The sequence below is a fragment of the Gopherus evgoodei genome, chromosome 2 (assembly GCF_007399415.2).
Source record: "Gopherus evgoodei ecotype Sinaloan lineage chromosome 2, rGopEvg1_v1.p, whole genome shotgun sequence".
Lineage (NCBI taxonomy): Eukaryota > Metazoa > Chordata > Testudines > Testudinidae > Gopherus > Gopherus evgoodei.
In genome coordinates, this window is record NC_044323.1 from 58939703 (window position 1) to 58961850 (window position 22148).

At 42.6% G+C, this 22148-nt stretch overlaps 1 protein-coding gene across 1 annotated transcript in view; it reads left to right on the plus strand.

Annotated features, from left to right (window-relative positions):
• Window positions 1-22148, plus strand: part of LOC115644949 (ATP-dependent translocase ABCB1-like) — an 81838-nt gene that overhangs the window by 17788 nt on the left and 41902 nt on the right. Inside the window, 6 exon segments of the mRNA XM_030549378.1 lie at window positions 13578-13731; window positions 13894-13923; window positions 14728-14764; window positions 15147-15338; window positions 16407-16578; window positions 20434-20558. Coding sequence (XP_030405238.1) covers window positions 13578-13731; window positions 13894-13923; window positions 14728-14764; window positions 15147-15338; window positions 16407-16578; window positions 20434-20558 — 710 coding nt within the window.

Here is a 22148-nt window from a genome sequence, read left to right on the forward strand (position 1 = left end):
TGGAGGCTCCAGAAGGAATGTTTTGAGTCAGTTCATCACAGCCACTGGGTCACACACTCTGCCGAGACTGGTGCCAGCAAAACCGGCACAGAATTTGATAGGTCGTCTTTAGAGGAAATATTAAACATATGATTCCCCAGTGTATGGTGCTGCACCTACCTATTGCTCCATTCAGGCGTGCTGTACATTCAGGTAAAGAGCTTATTTTCTCACCACACACAGGGTGTTTCCTCTTCTTCCCTTTTATAGTAACAGATAAACTACATTGACCTAAAAAAGCCACAAGACTACGTCCTGCCCCTTTTGAGTAAGAGGTGATCTGAGAGATCTGCCAGACTCTTTCCTTACGCAGAAGTGAACTTCAATGTGAACTAAAGCAGATGTGAACTAGGAACTCCTGAAAGTGTCTGAATTATCCAAATACTTGTAAGTGATCAAGGTGAAGAAGGAATTAATGGGCAAGATCATCCTCGTGTGTACAGAGCCTGAGTGAATTGGTTTAACACAGGTGACTGAGGCAGGGGTTGGGCTAAGAGGGTAAGAATCTTATATCATAACTGGGGCATCAACCCAGAGCTGTTCTCAGGCTGAAATTTAGGCCCTGCAATATGCCATGGACACCCACCATTGCTGTTTATGTAGCACAACCTGGAGGAGATGGCCAATAACTGGGAAACAGTTAACATCAGTCAGAATTGTCTTAGCTACAGTATCCATCTTTAATTTAAACGGCCAGAAAATTAATGAAGTACATATAAAATATTATCAGTGAAAAATCAGTCATGTTTCCAGGTCTACATACTTATCATTATGTATTGATCAACATTTGAACTGAAAAGCTTGTGATAATAAGCTGTTTGTGAGGGACCATCTTTAATTATATCTGTGTACAATATTTAGTGCAATGAGGCCATGTTCTCTGGTTGGGGCCTTGAGGTGCTACCTCCAGACTGTAAATGTCATAATAAATGTTGTGTTTTATGTTTCACAATAATGCCCTAGAACTAGGGAAGGTGCGTGTGATGGGGGGATGCTGGGATTGTAGAGGTGACCTAGGAAACTTCAGAGTGTTGTGTCATCAGTTTCCTCTTCAGCTCCTGATTTTTAACAAATATTAAAGCAGAAGGATTTTTTATTGGCTGTGGTGGTGAGGGAGTACTAATTATGTCTCTATTTAAAATGTAATAGCTTACACTATCAACTAGAATTGGTACAATGGGCTAAATTCTGCCCTCAGTGACAGAACTCTAACCCCACATGGGTTGCATGGTTGTAACTGAAGGTAGGATTTAGCCACCAAACTCTTAACTCTGTAACAGTTGTCCAACACCAACCAGGTCTGGGTACTGCTGTGAGAGGCACCCAAGAAAGAAATTCTATCTTCCTGGTATTTGCCTGCTATATCAGGATGGGGGTGTTAAGCCAAAAAACAGTATCTGTTATTTTACCATTGCCACATGCAGATATATTAATCTGAGAGTTGCCACACATTGGGGTATTTTCAGCTCAATCACGTCAGGAAAACAAAGTGTACCTTTCAGAGTGGTAGCCATGTTAGTCTGTATCAGCAAAAAACAAAAACAAAAACGAGGCCACCCTGTGAAACCTTAGCTTGTTTTTTATGAATGCTATAGTGGATATATTCCAGTTGTAACCAGTATTTCCTTTAAGCAGATACCACCCTCCGGTCTAACCAGTTAGGGCTGATGCTAGTTAACTCAACTTGACTGATGCTGCACTGTAGTGATTAGGCCCTTCCCATTAGCAGCTGCCTCTCGGAAGGGCAATCAAATACTGTGAAGTTCTGGAGCAGCCTCACAATAGGAGTTGCTGGGACAAGCAACTTAATTTTAAGAGAGAGATGGACAAATTTATGAGTGAGATTATATGATGTGGTTGGTTAGGGGAGCTGGCCTCACAGCCCTGAGTGTCCCTTCTGGTTCATGTTTCTAAAATATCATGCTTAAGGGATTCATCTGGTCACCTGCAGGGATAGAATCATAGAAGATCATCTAGTTCAACCCCCTGTTCAAAGCAGGACCAATCCCCAGACAAATTTTTACCCCAGTTCCTTAAATGGCCCCCTCAAGGACTGAGCTCACAGCCCTGGGTTTAGCAGGCCAATGCTCAAACCACTGAGCTATCCCTTCCCCCCCATTGTATTCTGGGGTTTATCTCCAGCCTCTAAAGTAGTGGTCCCCAACCTTTTCATCTGGCGGGGCCAGACGAAGTACCCTGGCGGCGGTCGAGCATCTGCCGAAATGCCGCTGAATTTCGGCAGCATTTCGGCAGCGATGCATTGGCGACCCCTGCTCTAAAGCATCAGAGATGGCCATAGCTGGAGATGGGACACTGGATGAGGTGGACTGCTGCTCTCAGGTGTCACTGAGAATTTTCTTATGTGCTTAGACAGCTGGCTCTTGCTCACGTGCTCAGGATCTAACTGACCACCATACATTGAGTTGGGAAGGCACCTTTCCCAGGTCAGATTGACAGTAAGCTGGGGGCAGGAGGGGGTTGCCTTCCTCTGCAGTGTATGGTGCAGTTCTTGCATTAGAATCATCAGGGTATATCTTATTAACTCAATTCCTTGCCATACCTGGTGCACCTCCGCGTCTCTCATTCTCTACCTGTGACAGTTTACTCTCCTGAGGGATTTAATACTTTGGTCTAATTTCAGTTGTTCGGTTTAATGCCTGGGTGTTGGTGGCCTGTGATATACATGTCAGACTAGATGATCCAGTTGTTGCTTTTGGCCTCAAAGTCTGACATTTGGACCTGAGGACTGTCTATTTCTAACCAAAGATGATTTTTAAAATTAATTGAGTGGTTTCATAAAATAGAACACCTAAAAAGGGAAATAGCATTCTTCCTTCCAAAGCTCACACTTTCCTTAAATCATAAACAAAACAGTTTATAGTATTCTAAAGTAATGGCCCAAAATACTGCAAAGACACTATTGTAAACTATAGTGTTGTGGATCATGACAGTTAAATACTGAAGCTTTATGTATAAGCTTATGTCCGTTCTAGTTACCATCACGTTTTTTTCAGTCCACTACTATCAGTTCTGTTCAACTTTTAAATAACTGTGATAATCTTTTACTTATAGAGGAGGTTTAAAAAAATAATGGAATTTGCTTTGACTTTCCCTAGTCTTCTACCAAGTGATAAGTGGGGCCCTTATATCTCACCAGGTTACAACAGGAATTATTTGCCAACTCTTCTCTTTCTCCTCTTCTCACTTTCCCTTTGCTTCCCTGGTTTTTACTTTTTAAAGTTGCTTATTAACATTACAGCTGGTCAGTTTTTTTCAGATGATAGAACATTTTACCATCATAAAATGCCATTTCATCAAAATCGAAACTTTCTGTGAGACTGTGTCAACATTGACAAAATTTTATTTTTGGAGGAAAAGCATTTTGATAAACCACAGCAACACATTTTCCAACACACTGAAGGCCTCCAAATGTGAATAGATGTCAACTTGTTCTTCATGAGATCACATTCATGCTGTGATTTTCTGCTTCCTCCCCCCAATCGGGGAGCGGAGAGGAAAAATTATTCCTGTAACTGGTTGTTCGTCAGATTGGTGGTCATAAAATCAAGATTCTACTGTAATAGTAAAATGGCCTGATTTTCTGATTGCCAAGCACCCAGCAACTCCTCAAGATTTCAAATAAGAGTTGTGGGTGCTTAGCATCTTCAAACTTCTGGTCAAGATTTTCCTGTTTAATTCTGCGTATATTCTTATATGGCAGTGTTTCCCAAACTTGGGACGCCGTTTGTGTAAAGGAATCCCCTGGCTAGCCTGGCCCATTTATTTACCTGCTCCATCCGCAGGTCTGGCCAATCGCGGCTCACCCTGGCCACGGTTCGCTGCTCCAGGTCAATGGGAGCTGCTGGAAGCGGTGTGGGCTGAGGGACATACTGGCCGCCACTTCCAGCAGCTCCCATTGGCCTGGAGCAGCAAACCGTGGCCAGTGGGAGCCACGATCAGCCGAACCTGCGGATGGGGCAGGTAAACAAACCAGCTCAGCCCGCCAGAGGCTTTCCCTACACAAGCGGCATCCCAAGTTTGGGAAACACTGTCATATTGCATTCATTGCTATGGTATCTGAGTTCAACCATGACCACAACTAAACCTATGGCCAGGTCTACTCTTGAAAAGTCTTTGCCAGTAAAGCTATACCAGTATACTACACCGGCAAAATGCTCCTAGTGCCAGGGGTGGCTCCGTGCTTGGGACAACAAAATCCCTAGAGCCATCCCTGCCTAGTGTGGATGCAAAAGTTGTTCCTGTTCCCACTGAAATGGCAGAAATCCCATTGACTCCAAAAAGTAATGTAATGATAATGAGAGCTTGGGACCCTAGAAATAAACAGACTTGCAGTGTAGGGTTTTGAGCAATACTGAAGTCCATCTGTAAAGTAAAAGGTAGTAGGGTGGAGTGGGTGGGTGAAGAAAGCAATGGGAAATGTTGCCTTTTCTTTCAAAGGGAATTATATCATTTTACCCTGAAACTTGGCGCGGTGGGATGAAAAAGGGACTCATCACACAGGGCCCAGGCCTGAACGACATAATCAGACAAAACTACCACTGGTTTCTCTGACTTTCCAAAACCTGTGTGCACTCAGATTCCAGCATGATGAGGATGATATCAGGGCCCAGATGGGTGGAAAGATAATTAAGGGATTTTGTTTTTGCACAATGGAAAGAGGTGGGGAGCCACAGGGTACTGTAAAGTCTGCATAAGTTTTCCCAGAGTAACTGAGACAATCTGAGCTTTGGGGTGCTTTCTGAATCACCTCTTTGAACCTTTTAAAAAACATTTAAAATCATTTAAGCAGGAAAGAACCAGAATGGGAAGCTTTAGTCCTTTTACCCATTTCTGGTCCACACAGCAGCATGTCTTCACCAGAAATGGTTTTCTTGTTTTGGGCAGGGGGTAACTGTGGGGAAGGAGTCACTGATAGGAGATGTGGAAAGGGGGCCCCAGAGCATTACCTTGAAACCTGATCCTCCGGGAGGAAGGGAAACAAGGTAGCTGAAAAGTGGGCGGTAGGCAGCAGCCTGCTGTTTATAAGAGCAGCGGAAAGCGGCACTGAGGTTTAGGCAGAGCAGCGTCTGGGACACACCACAGCGGGGAGTCTGCCTGGGTCGGTGAGAGAAGGCAGGTGCGGGCGCTCCGCAGTCACACCCAGGCTGGGAGCAGCGGGCTGGGACTGGGCCAGTCTCCTGCTGAGGAATCTCTCCCAGCTCTGAGCCAGGCTTCACCTACCTGCCCCCAAAGCCACTCCAGCCCCGGGCAGGAGGCGGCCGGGGGTTGGCCCAGGGCTGAGCGATGGGGACGCTCCAGCCACCCTGGCGCCAGCGGCGGGTCCAAGCGACCCCCTCGCCCAGCCTCTCCCCGCTCCTCGCTCTCCTCCCGCGGGGGCTCAGCGGCGCTCCCCGGGCTGCCGCACGCGGGCAGCGGGGCCGCGTGTCTGGGGGCTGTTCACTCCGTGGCCAATGGCAGCTCGGAGTGACCTGCGCCAAGGGAGCCCTGGCCACCGGGCCTGACAGCAAAGGGCTCGTGGCCACTGTGGGCGGGCGGTACTGGTGCCTTTGTCCCTCTGAAGCGGGGGCTGCTAGAGGTGGCAGTGTTGCTGCTCTGACGTGGAGGGATGCTACGGGTGATAGTGTTGTTGCCCTGATGCTGAGGTATCTCCCAGGGGGTAATACCTCTCTCCTGAAGGCACTGAAACTGAGAGATCCTCAACTATAGGGTCACTAGTTCTACCTTTTGTTGCACTGAAGCTGAGGGATCTTCTATAAATCCCCTTAAAAAGCAAGATATTACTTCTGTATGCAACTGCCCTGGAGGAGCCTTCTGGTTTTTTGTTTGTCTGTTAGTGGCTGCATGTAAATGTTAAGTGGTCCATTAGGGACCAGGCTGCCAATAGAAAGTGTGTAGGCGCAGTGCAGTTGAGGAGATCCTATAAAGTTCTTTGTTTCTGTGCCTCTTTCTGTGTTTACTTTAGAGGTGAAGGGACCTTGCAGTTGTAGAAAACTGTCATTATGGTTTTATTTATGGCTATATTGAAGCTGAAGAAACCCTACAAGGGACTTTGTCTCTTGCACTCCCCACCCCGCCTTTCATCTCTCTGTGGTAAGAAGTAGGTTGTCTTTGAAAGTGGCTGTGATAAATGAGCACATAAATAAGTGTAATCCTTTTTACAATGGTCATTTGCATCTGTATGGTCGTCCTGATAGTAACCTATATCCCCAGGAGTTTGTGTGCATGTCCAAACTAAAAGTGAGACTAATGGCCGTAACAGAAAGTTAAAAGATAAACTGAAATAAATTAATTCTAAAATCCAGACAACAACATATACTAGAAATTGATCTAAAAGGAAGCTGAAGGGTAGAATAAGGATTTTGCACACAATGTTCTTGTTTAGATGTATATGTCAGCTTTAGTTTTGTTTAATTTTTTAATATGTCTCGAGAGCTGTTGGACCCTGATTCAAATGTACTGTTTTGTAAACATACATACATGCCATATAAAGGAAGAAAACCCTGGTGATAGAATGTTAGTCATCTGTTTCCAAAGAATTCCACCATTATTTAATCAATCTAATAATACTTGGAAAGGATAAAGCATTGTGAATCTTTGCACAATGACCGTGATCATGATATAAATGGAAGAAATACTTTAGTCAAACATAAGTTGTTGGGCTCAGTACAGAGGTAACGGCGTGAAATTCTATGGCTTGTGTTATACAGGAAGTCAGACTAGATGATCTAATGGTCTCTTTTGCCATTAAAAACCATGAAAGTGGTTAGCTGAGTGTGACCAAAGAATCCCTTGATGCCAACTGACATAGAGCACAGGGGATGCACAGGGTTTTGCAGTGGTCAGATATATGCATATTAAGTTACTAAATGGTTGCCTGTAAGATCTCTGTCAAGAGCCAGTAGCCTACTGGCTAATCATTTTGCAATGTATGGGTGGATAATATTTAAGGAGTCATGTATCTATATTGGAAATTAAGATCTCAAAGCCTTGGAGTTAAGACAGGTAACCAAGAGGTCATGTCTTACATAGGTTCCTTTTAAGCAGGAGGTTGCAGACATTTATCTCTCTGTCTGGTCATGTGTGTTGGCCATTTTATGTCTCACATGGATGCTTGCTTGCCACACTGAGCCTGACACCAGCTGAAAGATTGCAAAATCTACCAGATTTACAGGAAGACATAAACAGCAGCAAGGGATCCTGTTTATGAGTAATGACAATGGATTGTGGGGAATATCTGGGAATGCAGATGGACACACTGCATCCTTCATCTAGGAGACAAGCTGACAGCATGTCTTCTCTCATGGAAAAAGGTTCACAGTCTGGCAGGAAAGCACTTAGGCACAATACTTTATTGGACATGAGAGTATTTAGTTAATTAAGTCTAGTTTCTAGAATGTGTGTTAGGATTTTATTTTATATGTAAGTATTTGTTTCCAATAGTTCTGCTGGGTACTACTTGGCTATGTAGTGTCACTCCCATCCCTTAGCAAGGGGGTTTTGTCCAGGGCCGGCCCACAACATTTTGGCACCTGAGGTGGGGACCTCAAATGACATCCCCATGCCCCCTCGCTTGGGCCAAAACTTTGAAAGGTCTACGTTCTGTAAACACTGGCATTTTTATCTGTTTGAATAATCAAAGTGATAGTTTTCCATGCCTTCTTAGTTGCAAAGATTTGAACTGCTTTCTAAAAGTCCACAGTCTGGGCAAGCTCGTGCTCCTTTGAGATGGTTGCAAGGTCGACCAGCCTCTCCTGTGTCATTGTGGAGCACAGATGTGTTTTTATTAACTTCAGTTTGGAGAAGCTGCGTTCTCCACTGGCAGCTGTTACAGGAAGTGTTAGAAGGATGCACAGAGCAACAAAAGCATTTGGAAAGAGAGTGGTCATCTTATTTGTGCACATATATTCCAGAACAGCCTTTGGAGTTGATCCTGCTGAAATGTATCTTGAAAGGGCTTTCAGTTCATCACCTAAATCACTCGCATCAATATTACGCATGTCATCATGTGTCAACACTGTCTCTAGTGCCCTGCATTGCTGGTGTAGGTCTTCTTCGGGTATAGTGAGGAGTTTTGGAATATCATACAACATCCCAAATATACTGCTGTGTTCCTTGAGCTGCATGAAACGTTCTTCAACTGACTATATTGAACAATCTAGCACCTGGTTAAAAAATTCAATTTTGAATTGTTGTTTGGGGTCTCTTATGAGATTATCCCATGCTTCATAATCAAATTGTTTTCTTCTTCAGTGACTCTTGTATTCTTGAATGGATGGGAAAATAGCTTCAGTGTGAAGTTCCACTGCCAACTTCTGTGCATTCTTCAGAATGTTTTGAAATCCCTCATCTGATTGGTAAGGCTGTAGGTTTGACTTTGTTTTGTCCAGTTGTTCTATTGGTCCAGATGTATCAAGGTCAACACCTTGAAGTATCTTGCTTACAACATTTATTTCAAACAGTATGTCATGCCACAACACTAAGCCACACAGAAATTTAAAGTTATGTATGTTTCTGGTGATTCCATTTCCCTCTGCCTCTGTTCTCCCATGAACAGTTCCTGTCATAGAATTATCCTCCATAATGGCATCATCTATCTTCCCAATTTGGTGTTTGATAGGCCTTATCATCTCCACTTGAGTACAGCATCAAACTCAGCTCTCAGCTCCACAATTTTAAGGAAGTTTCCATTGCTTGGCACATAGAGCTGATCTGAAGTACCATGCAGTGCTAGATTTTGGGTAGCACGCATTCTCACAATGGCAATGAGCCTTTTCAGAATATTTTGCCAGTAAAGAGACTCTGATGCAATTTTCTCTTGATGCTGATCATCTATGGAGTCCTTTAACCTTAATCTCATCTCAGTCTTTCCAACTGTGGAATGCTCTCTGGTGATTTGCTGCCTTTCCTGTCTCATGGCATGCCAAATTTCTAGCCATGTTTTTCCAGTCCTTTTGTTCCTGTACAACCAAATGTGGCTGGAACATTAGACTGGAAGAGTTTGCAACAGAAACAGTATGCAGCATTCTGGGTTTTTAAGTACGTAAGCCATGGCCTCTCCACTTTGTCACCAGTAATGTGTTGAATGGAAGCTTCTATTTTCATTGTCTTTGGAGAACATGAAGTTTTTCACTTGCTGTGGCCCATGCAGTACAAGTAAGTCCCTCAGGCTACTGCTCAAGTGGGTCCACAGTCCTGGATCATCTAGACTTAAGGAACTAAACTCAGTAGCAGCTGTTTCTTGCACCTCCACCACACTCTTCTCCGATCTACACTTTTCTTCAGGAATGTGCATGGTTACATCCATTTGAGATGGGGATATGGATGCTGCAGTTTGCTCCACCTGCACTTTGACTAACTGGAAGATCAGGCATCTCCTCACCACTCACATCCTCACTGGGGCCAGAAGGCTCACTGTGAACATTTGTGTCTATGTATCTCAGGAAAGCTCCTTCCTGCTTAGATAGAAAAGCTTCCTTTGCTTGCTTGCTTTTTCTGAATGCCGCCCCAGAGAGGCGTTTTCTTCTTTCATTCATGACTGCTGTTCTGTGCCAGCTATAGTGGCTCTGAACACTCAACTGAAGGGGACAATTAATCAGGCTGGTAGCAGGGCCTGAGTCAGGGAAGATATCAGCATCTTAAGGCCCTAATTTTGCAACATGAATGCACATTGCATCTGCGGAAGGATTTTCATCTACCTGGATCATCAAGACCTGCACTGCCAATTCCCAGTATAATAAAGTGTGTTTCTAACAGCATCTCCTTACAGGCCTGCAGTGTCTCCACATGTACCACCTGAGACATGGGGAACAGACAGAACTGGGGTGGGTGTGGGAAGAGAGACTTTTGTTTAGGAACATTCAGAGAGTATGTGGTCATGTGACCTGGTGTGCCTCTTGGCAGAGCCATTAGTAATTACAAAGCATTATTGATCTCTAATCATTTAAATAATTTAATGTTTTCACTAATTGTCTGTTTCTCTTTGGTCAAGTCCTTACATAAAATTTATAGTTATTGTTTTTAATGTGTTTGCTTGTGTGAGTTTGAATTATTTGTGAGTTCAAGTGCTGTAGCCACAGCCTTAGTGTGATTATCCCTTGTCTCACTGGAAGTTCCACCAAGTATCTTGATCCTTTAACATACCAGGAGAGGGAGGCAGGCACCTACCAGCAGCAGCACGAAATGAGCCCAGGGTGACCGAAACTTTGGAACTATCAAAAAACGATGAGGTACCCCTCTCCTGTTTGCACTGCATTCATGTACTAAGCCAGCACTGAAAGGAAGAGTTACGTGTATACTTTATTAAATAAACTTTTGCTCGTTTTCACTGTAAAATGTATCTAAGTGTCGTGTGTTAAGCAAAGAGGTGATTTGAGCTGGAACTGGTAAGCTGGGGTGTACTGTTCCTTTCCAAACAGCAAATCTGTAAATACTGTGAGTTTGCAGTGGAGCAGGGGCTTCACACTCCAGGGAGATGCTCGGAGAGCTCGGGGGTTGAAATGTGCCTATTGCTAACGTGTAAAGAGAAGCAGGGTCTGTGCAGGCCTAGAGGGGACTGCTTGTGTTGCCTGTGTCCACTGGAGTTGGGGAGCTGACCCCCACTGGGCACAGACAAGGCTTTCTTGTGATAAGGGCAAGTGGCCACAGCCCTGGGTATCCCCAGGAAGCAGGTCACACTGTTGTCCTCATTTTTAAAAATGAATATAGTTCTTTAGAAAAGTAATTTACCCTGATGTAAAAGTAGTATGTAATGATAAATATTTTTTCTTTCCTAAGAAAAGTTGTCAAAAGGAAACAATTAATAAAGAAACGTAAACATATCTTAATGTGAACGCTTTGAATGGCTATTGTCTCTGAAAGATTGTGCTGTTTTCTTGTGTATGCAGATTTTACCCAAAGTGATTTACTTCTGCAGGTCTAAGAACCATACAACACCATGAAGGATGATTTCATAAATTACATAGAAAAGGAACCACCTAATCCTAGTAAGTTTTACAGTTAGTTGTTTCTTCTTTTGAATGTTAGGCTAGTTGTTGGAAGGATGTATCCATTGCCACGAAACTAAGCCACATTTTGAATCTTGTCTGATAGCCATGAGGGATTTTTATGGAAAAACAGATCAGCCCTCCCATCGTCCTCCACAAATCATGCTACTCTGGCTATTAAGCTTTCTTCTGTGGTGTCTTTACCCAGAAAGTATGGACCCTTCTTGGGGAGCTATGTGGAGGAAACAGCATTCAGAAAATATTCATAGCTACCACTGAATACACATATTGTCTTTTAACTTAATCACAGCACTGCCTGGACGTAGCTCTGTGTGGAGTTTCTCCCAGCTTAAGTGACCCTGGTGTGCCTAGTGAGTCACTCTAGTTTGAAAATAACTACGGCTCCCATCCTGCGAGCATTTATGCACATGAGTAGTCCCATTGAATTTCAATGTGTCCGCTCATACGCGTAAAGTTATTTACATGCATCAGCAATGGGGCCTAAGTGTGCAAATGCTCCACTGTGTCAGTCAGGAGCCAGTTTACTGCATTTGAAGTATTTTATATAATCATAACAAAGATAAGAGCGTCCTGTAAGTCTGTACAAAGGTGTTCTAAAAACTAGTGATGGAAAACACAGTAGTTATAGTTCAGGCTGAGATAGGATAGACAGCTGGTGTGTTGTGACCATCTTTTATCCTGTAGTTCACAGTCACCTCACTATTCTGTTGTGATTCCTCTGCCTGTTTCTTTCATCCACTTGTTGCTTCTCATCTTATTCCTTGATTATAAACTCTTTTGGGCAGAGTTCCTCTTTTTTTGCTTGTGTTTATACAGCTATAGCACAGTAGGGTTGAGGCCTGTAGGTACTACTGAAACACCAACAAATAATAAGATGCCTGTTCCACTCTAAGGCACCAATCCTGCAAAGACAAAGGCCTGGTCTACACCTAAAAGTTAGGTCCATCTAACTACATTTCTCAGAGGTATGAAAAATTCATGCCCTTGCGATATACAGGTAAGCCGGCCTAAGCCCCAATGTAGGCACAAGTAGGTTGATAGAAGAACTCTTCCATCAACCTAGCAGGTGGATATGCTACAGAGAGCATAGCTGCAGCTGTGCCACTGTAGCACTTCTAATGTAGACACACACTTAGGCATTCCCTCAGGTTTTTCAAGACTGAGGCCCAAGTTAATCTTTAATGACTTCCGTTAAAATTAGTTTTTTGGGCAAATGATGTTTGTTCTCAGTTTAGATGTGATCTTTGGGGAGGAAAAAATTGAAAGTTACTGAGCTGTTTCAAGAGCATGAGAAAAATATGGTTTTCCTGCTTTAAAAAAATCAACTGTTTTGGTGCTCTGATAATTCAGAAAGGGATGTAATTTGCTTCATAGGAAGCTGACTTAAAAGACCTTGCTATTTGTGAAAGCAAAACCTACTTTCCTCTCCACAGTATCTGCAAGTAATGGCTATGACAATCCTGCTTTCCAGCGTGATGAAAAACCTGAGCAAAATGACCAGTTACAGAAGAATAAGAAAAAGTAGGGGTTCCTTGATCTTAATACGCTGTTAAATTTCTTGCCCTGCCTTTCAAGAAAGGATCTGGATTAATTTTGTATTAATCTCTTTAGAAAGAAAAATGAGGAGTCAAAGGAAAAGATGGTTGGCATTTTGAAATTGGTTAGTTCATAGTTTATTGGTTTGATTTCTATTTCTCATTGTTCCTTTTCTTTGCCTGTTGTACATTATGGTAACAGACTAATGTGCAACCACAGTACTGCATTTCGAAAGAGAAGAAAGAGGTCTGTGCAAAACTTTGTATTGCCGCACAGCCATTTTTGTGCATTGGTCTCAGACTCCTCTCTTTAAAAATATGGTCTGTTGTGCAAAGTTCCCCCCACAGCTAACTGCCAGTGCTTGACGATGTTTCAGCACTAGCACCATGACAGAGTGAAATTCACCCATGTTAAGGACTGAAGTGAAGCATGTGCGGTAAAAGGGCCTTTTCCTGGGTCTCTCAACTGGAGATAATTTTACGATTCATGCATGTCTCATGAATTATCCAGAGAAACAAGTGCTGTGTTTTTCTTAAATGTGATAACTGCTACATACTCGTTTCTGGTGGTAAGCAGCAGCCAAATGTTTGTCAACTACCTGTTCTTGTTTACATTTTAAATGCACTGAGTAAATATGTGGTGTAGTAGAATGCACACAGAGAGACAGTGAGTTGCACAGGTAATGTTAGATACGTTCTTTTTTCTGCGGATTAGGGGATTCATCCTGCCAACATGTCCTAACTCCCTCAATAAAAACTGACCTAAAATGGTGTGTAAGCTTTTTCAAAGTGTATCCCATGTGTTATGTTTGCCTTCACAGTATCTAATTCATTGCTTCACAAAGTGTTTTGGGATACCCAAATTGCTAATGGTGCTATGTAAAAACAAATCCTATTCTGTGTGTCTTAGTAAGATATTGTCACAATTATGTGAATTTGTCAATCTTCAATTAATTCCTTTTTCTTTATATTAATGTAGTTTGCGTATGCCGATTGGCTAGATATCATTTTGATGATAATAGGTTTGATTGCAGCTGTAGCAAATGGAACAGGGCTGCCACTTATTATCGTTGTCTTTGGAGAGATGACAAACAGCTTTGTGATGATTGGCCAAGCAGTAAATATGTCTTCAGGTAAATAAAATTTGTTCAACTTCTGAAAATATTTGTTAGGGTCTCTTATTTACTGGAATAGCAGAGGTTCAGGATGGAGTACTGCTGTAGTGTTAAAAGCCATGAAGAGCATAGTGAATTCTGAGCAGTCCTTCCTTTTTACCCTGCTGTATAGTACAGTAGCAAACTAGACACTTGATAAATTACAGAGCAGTACATTTGGTAACTATATAATGATTTACTACTTTCTATAGCTTATAGTTAATCCATGGAATTCACTGCTCAACGAGGTCACCAAATCAAGTTCTGTGATGGGATTTTTAAAACAACAAAATAGGACCATTAATTCTATTTTTCCTCTGTATGAGCTAAGCTTATGATAATGGCAATCATAACTTACCCTAAAATATATGTGCTGACCCCTGGAAGGGGTCTTCTGTTTCTCCCAGGTTTGAACAGTTTTACACATTCGGTTAGGTGCATTATTAATGAAATTTACCCTTTTGTAGATATCAAGCAAAAGGCTGAGCTACCACCTGGACCTCACTTGGGCCCAGTTTTGAGGCTTGGGTGGAACCTAAGTGGTGCATAAAAGTCAGCCTTATGGTGTCTGCATGGACTAATTTTGCCTTGTGTGAGGTAGAAGGGGGAGTTATTAACTTCTGAAAAATCAGATATTGGCCACTGTTGGAATCAGGTGGTCAGATCAGATGAAGCTATGATCTGACCAGTGCCCTTTGACATAGTGAGCTAAATCCATGACATCACTCTACAGTAACCCTCTGAGCTGACTCAGAAGTTTGCCCTGTTTGATCCTCCACTGAAAGGATGATGGCCACCATGAGAGTTATAAATCTACAGTGTTGTTGCAGGGAGTGTACTGTCATGCAAAACACCCATAAGATTATGGCCTAAAACCTCCATGATTTGTTTTATGCCTGTTCTAATAAAACTGAATATTTTTCTTTGTTACAGTTAATCTTTCAGCTGTGATGAATAGTAGCTCTACTTGTCCAGCAATTCCAGGTTTGGATATAGAAGCTGAAATGACCAGGTAAGAACCTCTGCAATTATTTTCATAGGAATAGCACAGTGTAGTTTGTATATTTTTTTTGTCTATTAGACTGTAAGCCAAATTTGGCCCTCAATTACATCCCATTGGCTTCAGCAGGGTTGAATATGACCTGATGTGTCTAACTTATCTTGCAAGATGCAATTGACCTTATGGACTTTTACTATTTACTCATAGACTCATAGACTCATAGGTCAGAAGGGACCAATCTGATCATCTAGTCTGACCTCCTGCACAAGGCAGGCCACAGAACCCCACCCATTCAATTTTATAACCACCCCTATCCCAGGACCGAGTTATTGAAATCCTCAAAATTGGTTTGAAGACCTCAAGCTGCAGAGAAACCACCAGCAATTTTCTCCAGGTTTGCCTACTACTATGCGGGTATTGGCTTTGCTGCAGTGATACTGAGCACCATCCAAGTCGGGACATTTTTGACCTCAGCTGCAAGACAAACAGCAAGAATCCGCCAAAAGTTTTTTTTCGCAGTACTTCACCAGGAGATGGCTTGGTTTGATACCAGCCAGATTGGAACATTGAACACCCAACTGACAGAGTGAGAAGGCTCTATTTATCTATGCACCAGAAACATGAGCCAAAAAGAAGTCTGATGTTTACCTTTATAGAATTAACTACAGGGAATTTCCAGGAAACCTTTTTAACTAAGACCCAAAATATTTCTGCTATCGGAAGGAGGAATTCATTATAATTTTTCACTTCATTTTCAGAGTTTCAGTAACATTTCCACTGCGAGGGCTTATCCTCTGACATTGGCTTTGTAGTGTCTATGAGCTATTTTGCAAACTACTGTAGCTAAACAGCTCTGCTGTCTCCAGCTAGTTTACAAACACTGAAAGCCCTGACATTGTATGAAATGAAATTGCACTCATAGTTATGAGCACTGTGTTATTATTTTGAACCTGATCCAAAACTAATTAAAATACTTAGGAATCTTTGGATTAGGTCCCTTGTGCAGGCTTCAGAGGAAGGTATGATCAGGGTATGCAGAGTTTCTCCAGATTTAGTTTTTGCAGGGAGGGATATGCCCAGGTTTTGGAAGATCTGAATCCTGAAGGGAATGAGAAAGGCTTGAATTTCACCAATCCTAGCTCCCATATATGTAAATAGCAAGAGAGAATTAGCGTGACACACAATGATTTTCCAAATAATAATTTACTAACACTGAGCTTGTCACTATATATAATGCAAAATGGAAATATTTCTTGTCTCAAAGATGTTAAAATCTAATAACAAAATTGAAGACAATAGGATATTTAGAGGAACTTAGAGGAAAAAGTAATGTAAAGGTTTTGGGGGTGAATTTTTGTTTTTGTATGGATTATTCCTTTTGTATATTGCATAAATGAAGTGGGTCACATGTGAATGAGCAGGAGTAGCAATGGCAGAAGTCTGTCCAGAGCTTACATCACAGAAAATGAGTTGTGATCTGCTAGTTCCTAGCCCCACAAAGACCCATTACTGCTGTTCAGTATCCATGTCCAAAATTCGTACTACCCAATGATTTGAACAGTTGAACTTCTGACAAGCTTCTCTCCAGCAAAAGAGAAAAATGTGTGAGGAGGAGGTATTCATCGAAGTTAACAAATCTGTTTTTAATTAACAGTGACATTAACACCATCCACGAAGGCATCGGAGACAAGATCTGTATATTTGTACAATTCTTTGCCACGTTTCTGACAGGGATTGTTATAGAATTCATCTACGGGTGGAAACTGAGTTTGGTAATTTTGTCAGTTAGCCCTCTCCTAGCTGCAGCAGCAGCAGTTGGATCAATCGTAAGTGCTGGGGAAAAACAAATAAGAATTCTACCTCTAAAAACAGATTGAGAGGGAGTGAACCCCAAAGCAACATGAGCCTAAAGTTTGGAGAGCATGGAGAGTAGCCCCTCTCCTATTCCACTGGCTCCTGCCCCAAAATTTGCAGGGCTCTGTCTATACTGAGCATTGGCAGGCAGCCATTGGCATGCCATGGAGGTCTGGACTCCTTCTGGTCACCACCAGTCACCACATGGGAAGAGGATGATCAGCATTCATCAGCTGTGACCACATTAGTAGATATTGCTTATAATGCACAGAAAAAATTACAAAGTGTTTCCATTTATAGGTTGTATTTTGTTTTCTCTCCCCTTTTCCCCCACCCAACCACTGAAAATGGTGGAGGAAGACTCATAGAATCATAGACTTTAAGGTCAGAAGGAACCAATATGATCATCTAGTCTGACCTCCTGCACAATGCAGGCTACAGAATCTCACCCACTCACTCCTGTATCAAACCTATGTCTGAGCCATTGAAGTCCTCAAATCATGTGACCTATAGTATAAGATAGCTAAGTTATTTACATGGCCTCCAAAAGCAGCAAAGAATCCTGTGGCACCTTATAGACTAACAGACGTTTTGGAGCATGAGCTTTCGTGGGTGAATACCCACTTCGTCGCATGCATGTAGTGGAAATTTCCAGGGGCAGGTATATATATGCAAGCAAGAAGCAAGCAAGAGATAACGAGGTTAGTTCAATCAGGGAGGATAAGGCCCTGTTCTAGCAGTTGAGGTGTGAAAACCAAGGGAGGAGAAACTGGTTTTGTAGTTGGCAAGCTATTCACAGTCTTTGTTTAATCCTGAGCTGGTGGTGTCAAATTTGCAGATAAACTGAAGCTCAGAAGTTTCTCTTTGAAGTCTGGCCCTGAAGTTTTTTTGCTGCAGTATGGCCACCTTAAGATCTGCTATTGTGTGGCCAGGGAGGGTGAAGTGTTCTCCTACACGTTTATGTATATTGCCAATTCTATTATCTGATTTGTGTCCATTTATCCTTTTCCATAGAGACTGTCCAGTTTGGCCGATGTACATAGCAGAGGGGCATTGCTGGCATATGATGGCGTATATTACATTGCTGGATGTTCAGGTGAATGAACTGGTGATGGAGTGGCTGATCTGGTTAGATCCTGTGATGGTGTCACTGGTGTAGGTATGTGGGCAGAGTTGGCATTGAGGTTTGTTGCATGGATTGGTTCCTGAGCTAGAGTTACTATGGTGCGATGTGCAGTTACTGGTGAGAATATACTTCAGGTTGGCAGGTTGTCTGTGGGCAAGGACTGGCCTGCCACCCAAGGCCTGTGAAAGTGTGGGAACATTGTCCAGGATGGGTTGTAGATCCTTGATGATGCGTTGGAGGAGTTTTAGCTGAGGATTGTATGTGATGGCCAGTGGAGTCCTGTTGGTTTCTTTCTTGGGTTTGTCTTGCAGTAGGAGGCTTCTGGGTACACGTCTGGCTCTGTTGATCTGTTTCCTTATTTCCTCGTGCGGGTATTGTAGCTTTGAGAATGCTTGGTGGAGATTTTGTAGGTGTTGGTCTCTGTCTGAGGGGTTAGAGCAGATGCGGTTGTACCTCAGTGCTTGGCTGTAGACAAAGGATCATGTGGTGTGCCTGGGATGGAAGCTGGAGGCATGAAGGTAGGCACAGCGTTCGGTAGGTTTTCGGTGTAGGGTGGTGTTAATGTGACCATCACTTATTTGCACTGTGGTGTCTAGGAAGTGGACCTCCCATGTAGATTGGTTCAGGCTGAGGTTGATGGTGGGGTGGAAGCTGTTGAAATCGTGGTGGAATTTGTCCAGGGTCTCTTTCCCATGGGTCCAGATGATGAAGATGTCATCAATGTAGCGTAGGTAGAGAAGGGGCGTGAGTGCACGAGAACTGAGGAAGCGTTGTTCCAGGTCAGCCATAAAAATATTGGCATATTGTGTGGCCATGCGGTGCCACTGATCTGGAGATATATATTGTCATCAAATTTGAAATAGTTGTGTGTGAGGATAAAGGCACAGAGCTCAGCAACCAGTTGAGCTGTGGCATCATCGGGGATACAGTTCCTGACAGCTTGTATTCCATCTGTGTGTAGGATGTTTGTATAGAGAGCCTCTACATCCATGGTGGCTAGGATGGTGTTTTCTGGAAGGTCACCAATGCATTGTAGTTTCCTCAGGAAATCAGTGGTGTCACGGAGATAGCTGGTGGCTTAGGGTCTGAGTAGAGAGTCCACATATCCAGACAGTCCTTCAGTGAGAGTGCCAATGCCCGAGATGATGGGGCATCCAGGATTTCCGGGTTTGTGGATCTTGGGTAGTAGATAGAATAATCCTGGTCGGGGTTCTAAGGGTATGTTGATTTGTTCCGGTGTTAGTGTAGGGAGTGTCCTGAGTAGATGGTGCAGTTTCTTAGTGTATTCCTCAGTGGAATCTGAGGGAAGTGGCCTGTAGAATTTGGTACTGGAGAGTTGTTTGGCTGCCTCCTTTTGGTAGTCAGACCTGTTCATGATGACAACAGCACCTCCTTTATCAGCCTCTTTGATGATAATGTCAGGGTGGTTTCTGAGGCTGTGGATGGCATTGCGTTCTGCACAGCTTAGGTTCTGAGGCAAGTGATGTTGTTTTTCCACAATTTCTGCCTGTGCGTGTTGGCGGAAGCATTCAACGTATAGGTCCAGACTGTCATTTTGACCCTCAGGAGGAGTCCATGTGGAGTTCTTCTTCTTGTGCTGTTGGTGGGAGGGTAACTGTGTATCAGTGCGCTGTTCAGTGTTGTCCTGAAAGTATTCTTTGAGTCGGAGATGGCAAAAGTAGGCTTCCAGATTGCCGCAGAACTGTATCATGTTGGTGGAGGTGGCAGGGCAGAAAGAGAGTCCCCGGGATAGGACAGATTTTTCTTCTGGGCTGAGTGTGTGGTTGGACAGATTGACGATATTGCTGGGTGAGTTAGGGGTACCATGGTTGTGGCCCCAGGTGGCAGGTAGGAGTTTAAACAGCTTACAGTCCTTATTACTTTGTAGAAAGGTGAAGTGAGAAATGTAGATCTCCTGTCTTATTTTATTGAAGTCCGTTTGTATGGAAGTTTGGTTATTAATGAGAGTCTCCAGGTTGGAGAGCTCTTTTTTGATGTTTTCCTGTTTGCTGTATAGGATGCTGATCAGATGGTTCCTCAGTTTCTTTGATAGAATGTGGCATAATCTCTCTCTGTGTAGTATGTAGATAGCAGTGGATTTTTTACCTTTAGTCCATTTGGTATGATGTCCATCCATTTGCATTTGGAAAGGAAGATAACTGTCTGTATTTGTGCAAGTTTCTTCATGAGGTTGATGGATTTCCACTCCCTACGGCTAAATGCAGTGCCTTGCATGGTGTCAAGTATCAGAGGGGTAGCCGTGTTAGTCTGGATCTGTAAAAGCAGCAAAAAATCCTGTGGCACCTTATAGACTAACTGCTAGTCTATAAGGTGCCACAGGATTCTTTTCTGCTTTTACAGATCCAGACTAACACCGCTACCCCTCTGATATTTGACTACATGGCCTCCATTGCTCTAGTTTCTGAGTGCCTCGCAAGCTTCATTGTGTTTAGCCTCACAACACCATGCAAGATAGCAGATTCCCATTTTATACAAGGAGAAGTAAAACATGGAGAGAAGTTATTTACCTGAAGTTGCCCAGGAAAACTGTGTTGGAGTGGGGACTCGAACCCAGGTCTCCTAAATTCTAGGCTTTTTCCCTAAGTGTTTGATCACTCTTTGTATCAGTACATAATTTACACCACTTAAATAGATTTCCATTAAATACTTTTCCCTTTCCCCTACCCTCTGAATTTTCCAGTTCCTGGCATCATTCACTACAAAAGAGCTGTCTGCTTATGCTAGAGCAGGATCTGTGGCAGAGGAAATTTTGACTTCTATCAGAACAGTTGTTGCTTTCAATGGACAGATGAAGGCATTAGCAAAGTGAGTTTTTTTTAACTAATTATTGATTGTACATAATATTAGAGAAAGTGATGTGGTTATTTTAAAAAAATCCAAGATGATCAGTTTATCCCCCAGACAGCTGAGAAGTTCAGATGAAGATAATTATGATCATATGGAAGGAGATGTTTTCTGTCACTCATGAACATTTGCAATCACTCAGTTAACCTACATCATGGAGGGGCATTGTAAGGCCCAATTTCCCTCTGACACTAACCTGAAGTCAAATTTGGAAGCTGAAGCTATAGAAAATGCAATCTTCTCTTAGGCTCCAGTTCAACAAAGCATTTCTGCAAATACTTTAAGCACATGCGCACTCCCACTGAAATCATTGATTGAAGTGTTTACAGTTAAGCTCATGTTTTACTGGATCATGACATTAAGTAAGATTGCCTATCACTTTCTTGTGTCATCTATTTGAAAGGGGCTACCCACATGCTTAAAGTTAAATGCTTAGTGCTTTGAAAATAATCCTCTTCTTGCTCTAATCTGAACAGCACCAATGATATCTGAGCAGTTTATGTGGAAGAAATTAATTGCACATCATTTTAGGATATCTTCACTACTGCGTAAACACTGCCATTCATTTTGGGCATTCCTACTTTTGGTCAGGGCATTTTTGTACATAATGTACGTGTCAAGAGGTTCTTACAAAGCTTCTGAGCATGTCATTGAACAAGAATGTCCTCCTGAAACGTTATGAGAACATTGCTGGGCTGAGCGGTGCTTTCTGTAATGCCCTTGAGATGCTAAAGGGGCTTAAATAGCTAATGAGTGAACAGAAGCTGTTATTGATTGATGGTAAACCATAAGCTTGTAAAGGAATCACAAGCAAAAAGAGAATGATTTTTTTTCATTAGCTAACTGTTAATCCTTGTCCTTGTCTCACAGGTGTTTACTTGCATAATATGGTACTTAATTTGTATTTGATTGCTTGCTATTGGCATATGTCTTGGTAATTTAGCTTATGAGAATAGTTCCTGGCTTCCAACAGCTTTCAGCAGGAGAGAACTACTGCCAAGTTGTGGAGTCAAAGAAGATTCTGGCTTCTGTTTACTTGTTTAGTTTTATCTAAACCACTTTTTCTTCAAAAACTGAGTGAGCACTAACTCTTCCCTTTGCGAACTGATATTCATAGAATCCTAGAAATGTAGGTCTGGAAGGAACCTTCAGAAATCATCAATTCGAGCCCCCTACACTGAGGCAGGGTCAAGTATACCTAGGCCATCTCTGACAGGTGTTTGTCTAACCAGTTCTGAAAAACCTCCAATAATGGGGATTCCACAGCCTTCCTCGGTAACACATTCCAGTATTTAACTATCCTAATAGTTACACAGTTTTTCCTAATATCTAACCTAAACCTCCCTTGCTGCCCATTACCCTGTTTATTTCTTGTCCTGTCTTCTGTGGATATGGAGAACAACCGATCACCATCCTCTTTGTAACACTCCTTAGCATATTTGAAGACTGTTAGCCAAGTCCTTGCTTAGTCTTCAATTTTCAGGACCAACATGCCCAGTTCTTTTAACCTTTCCTCAGGTTTTCTAAACTTTTTATCATTTTTGTTGCTCT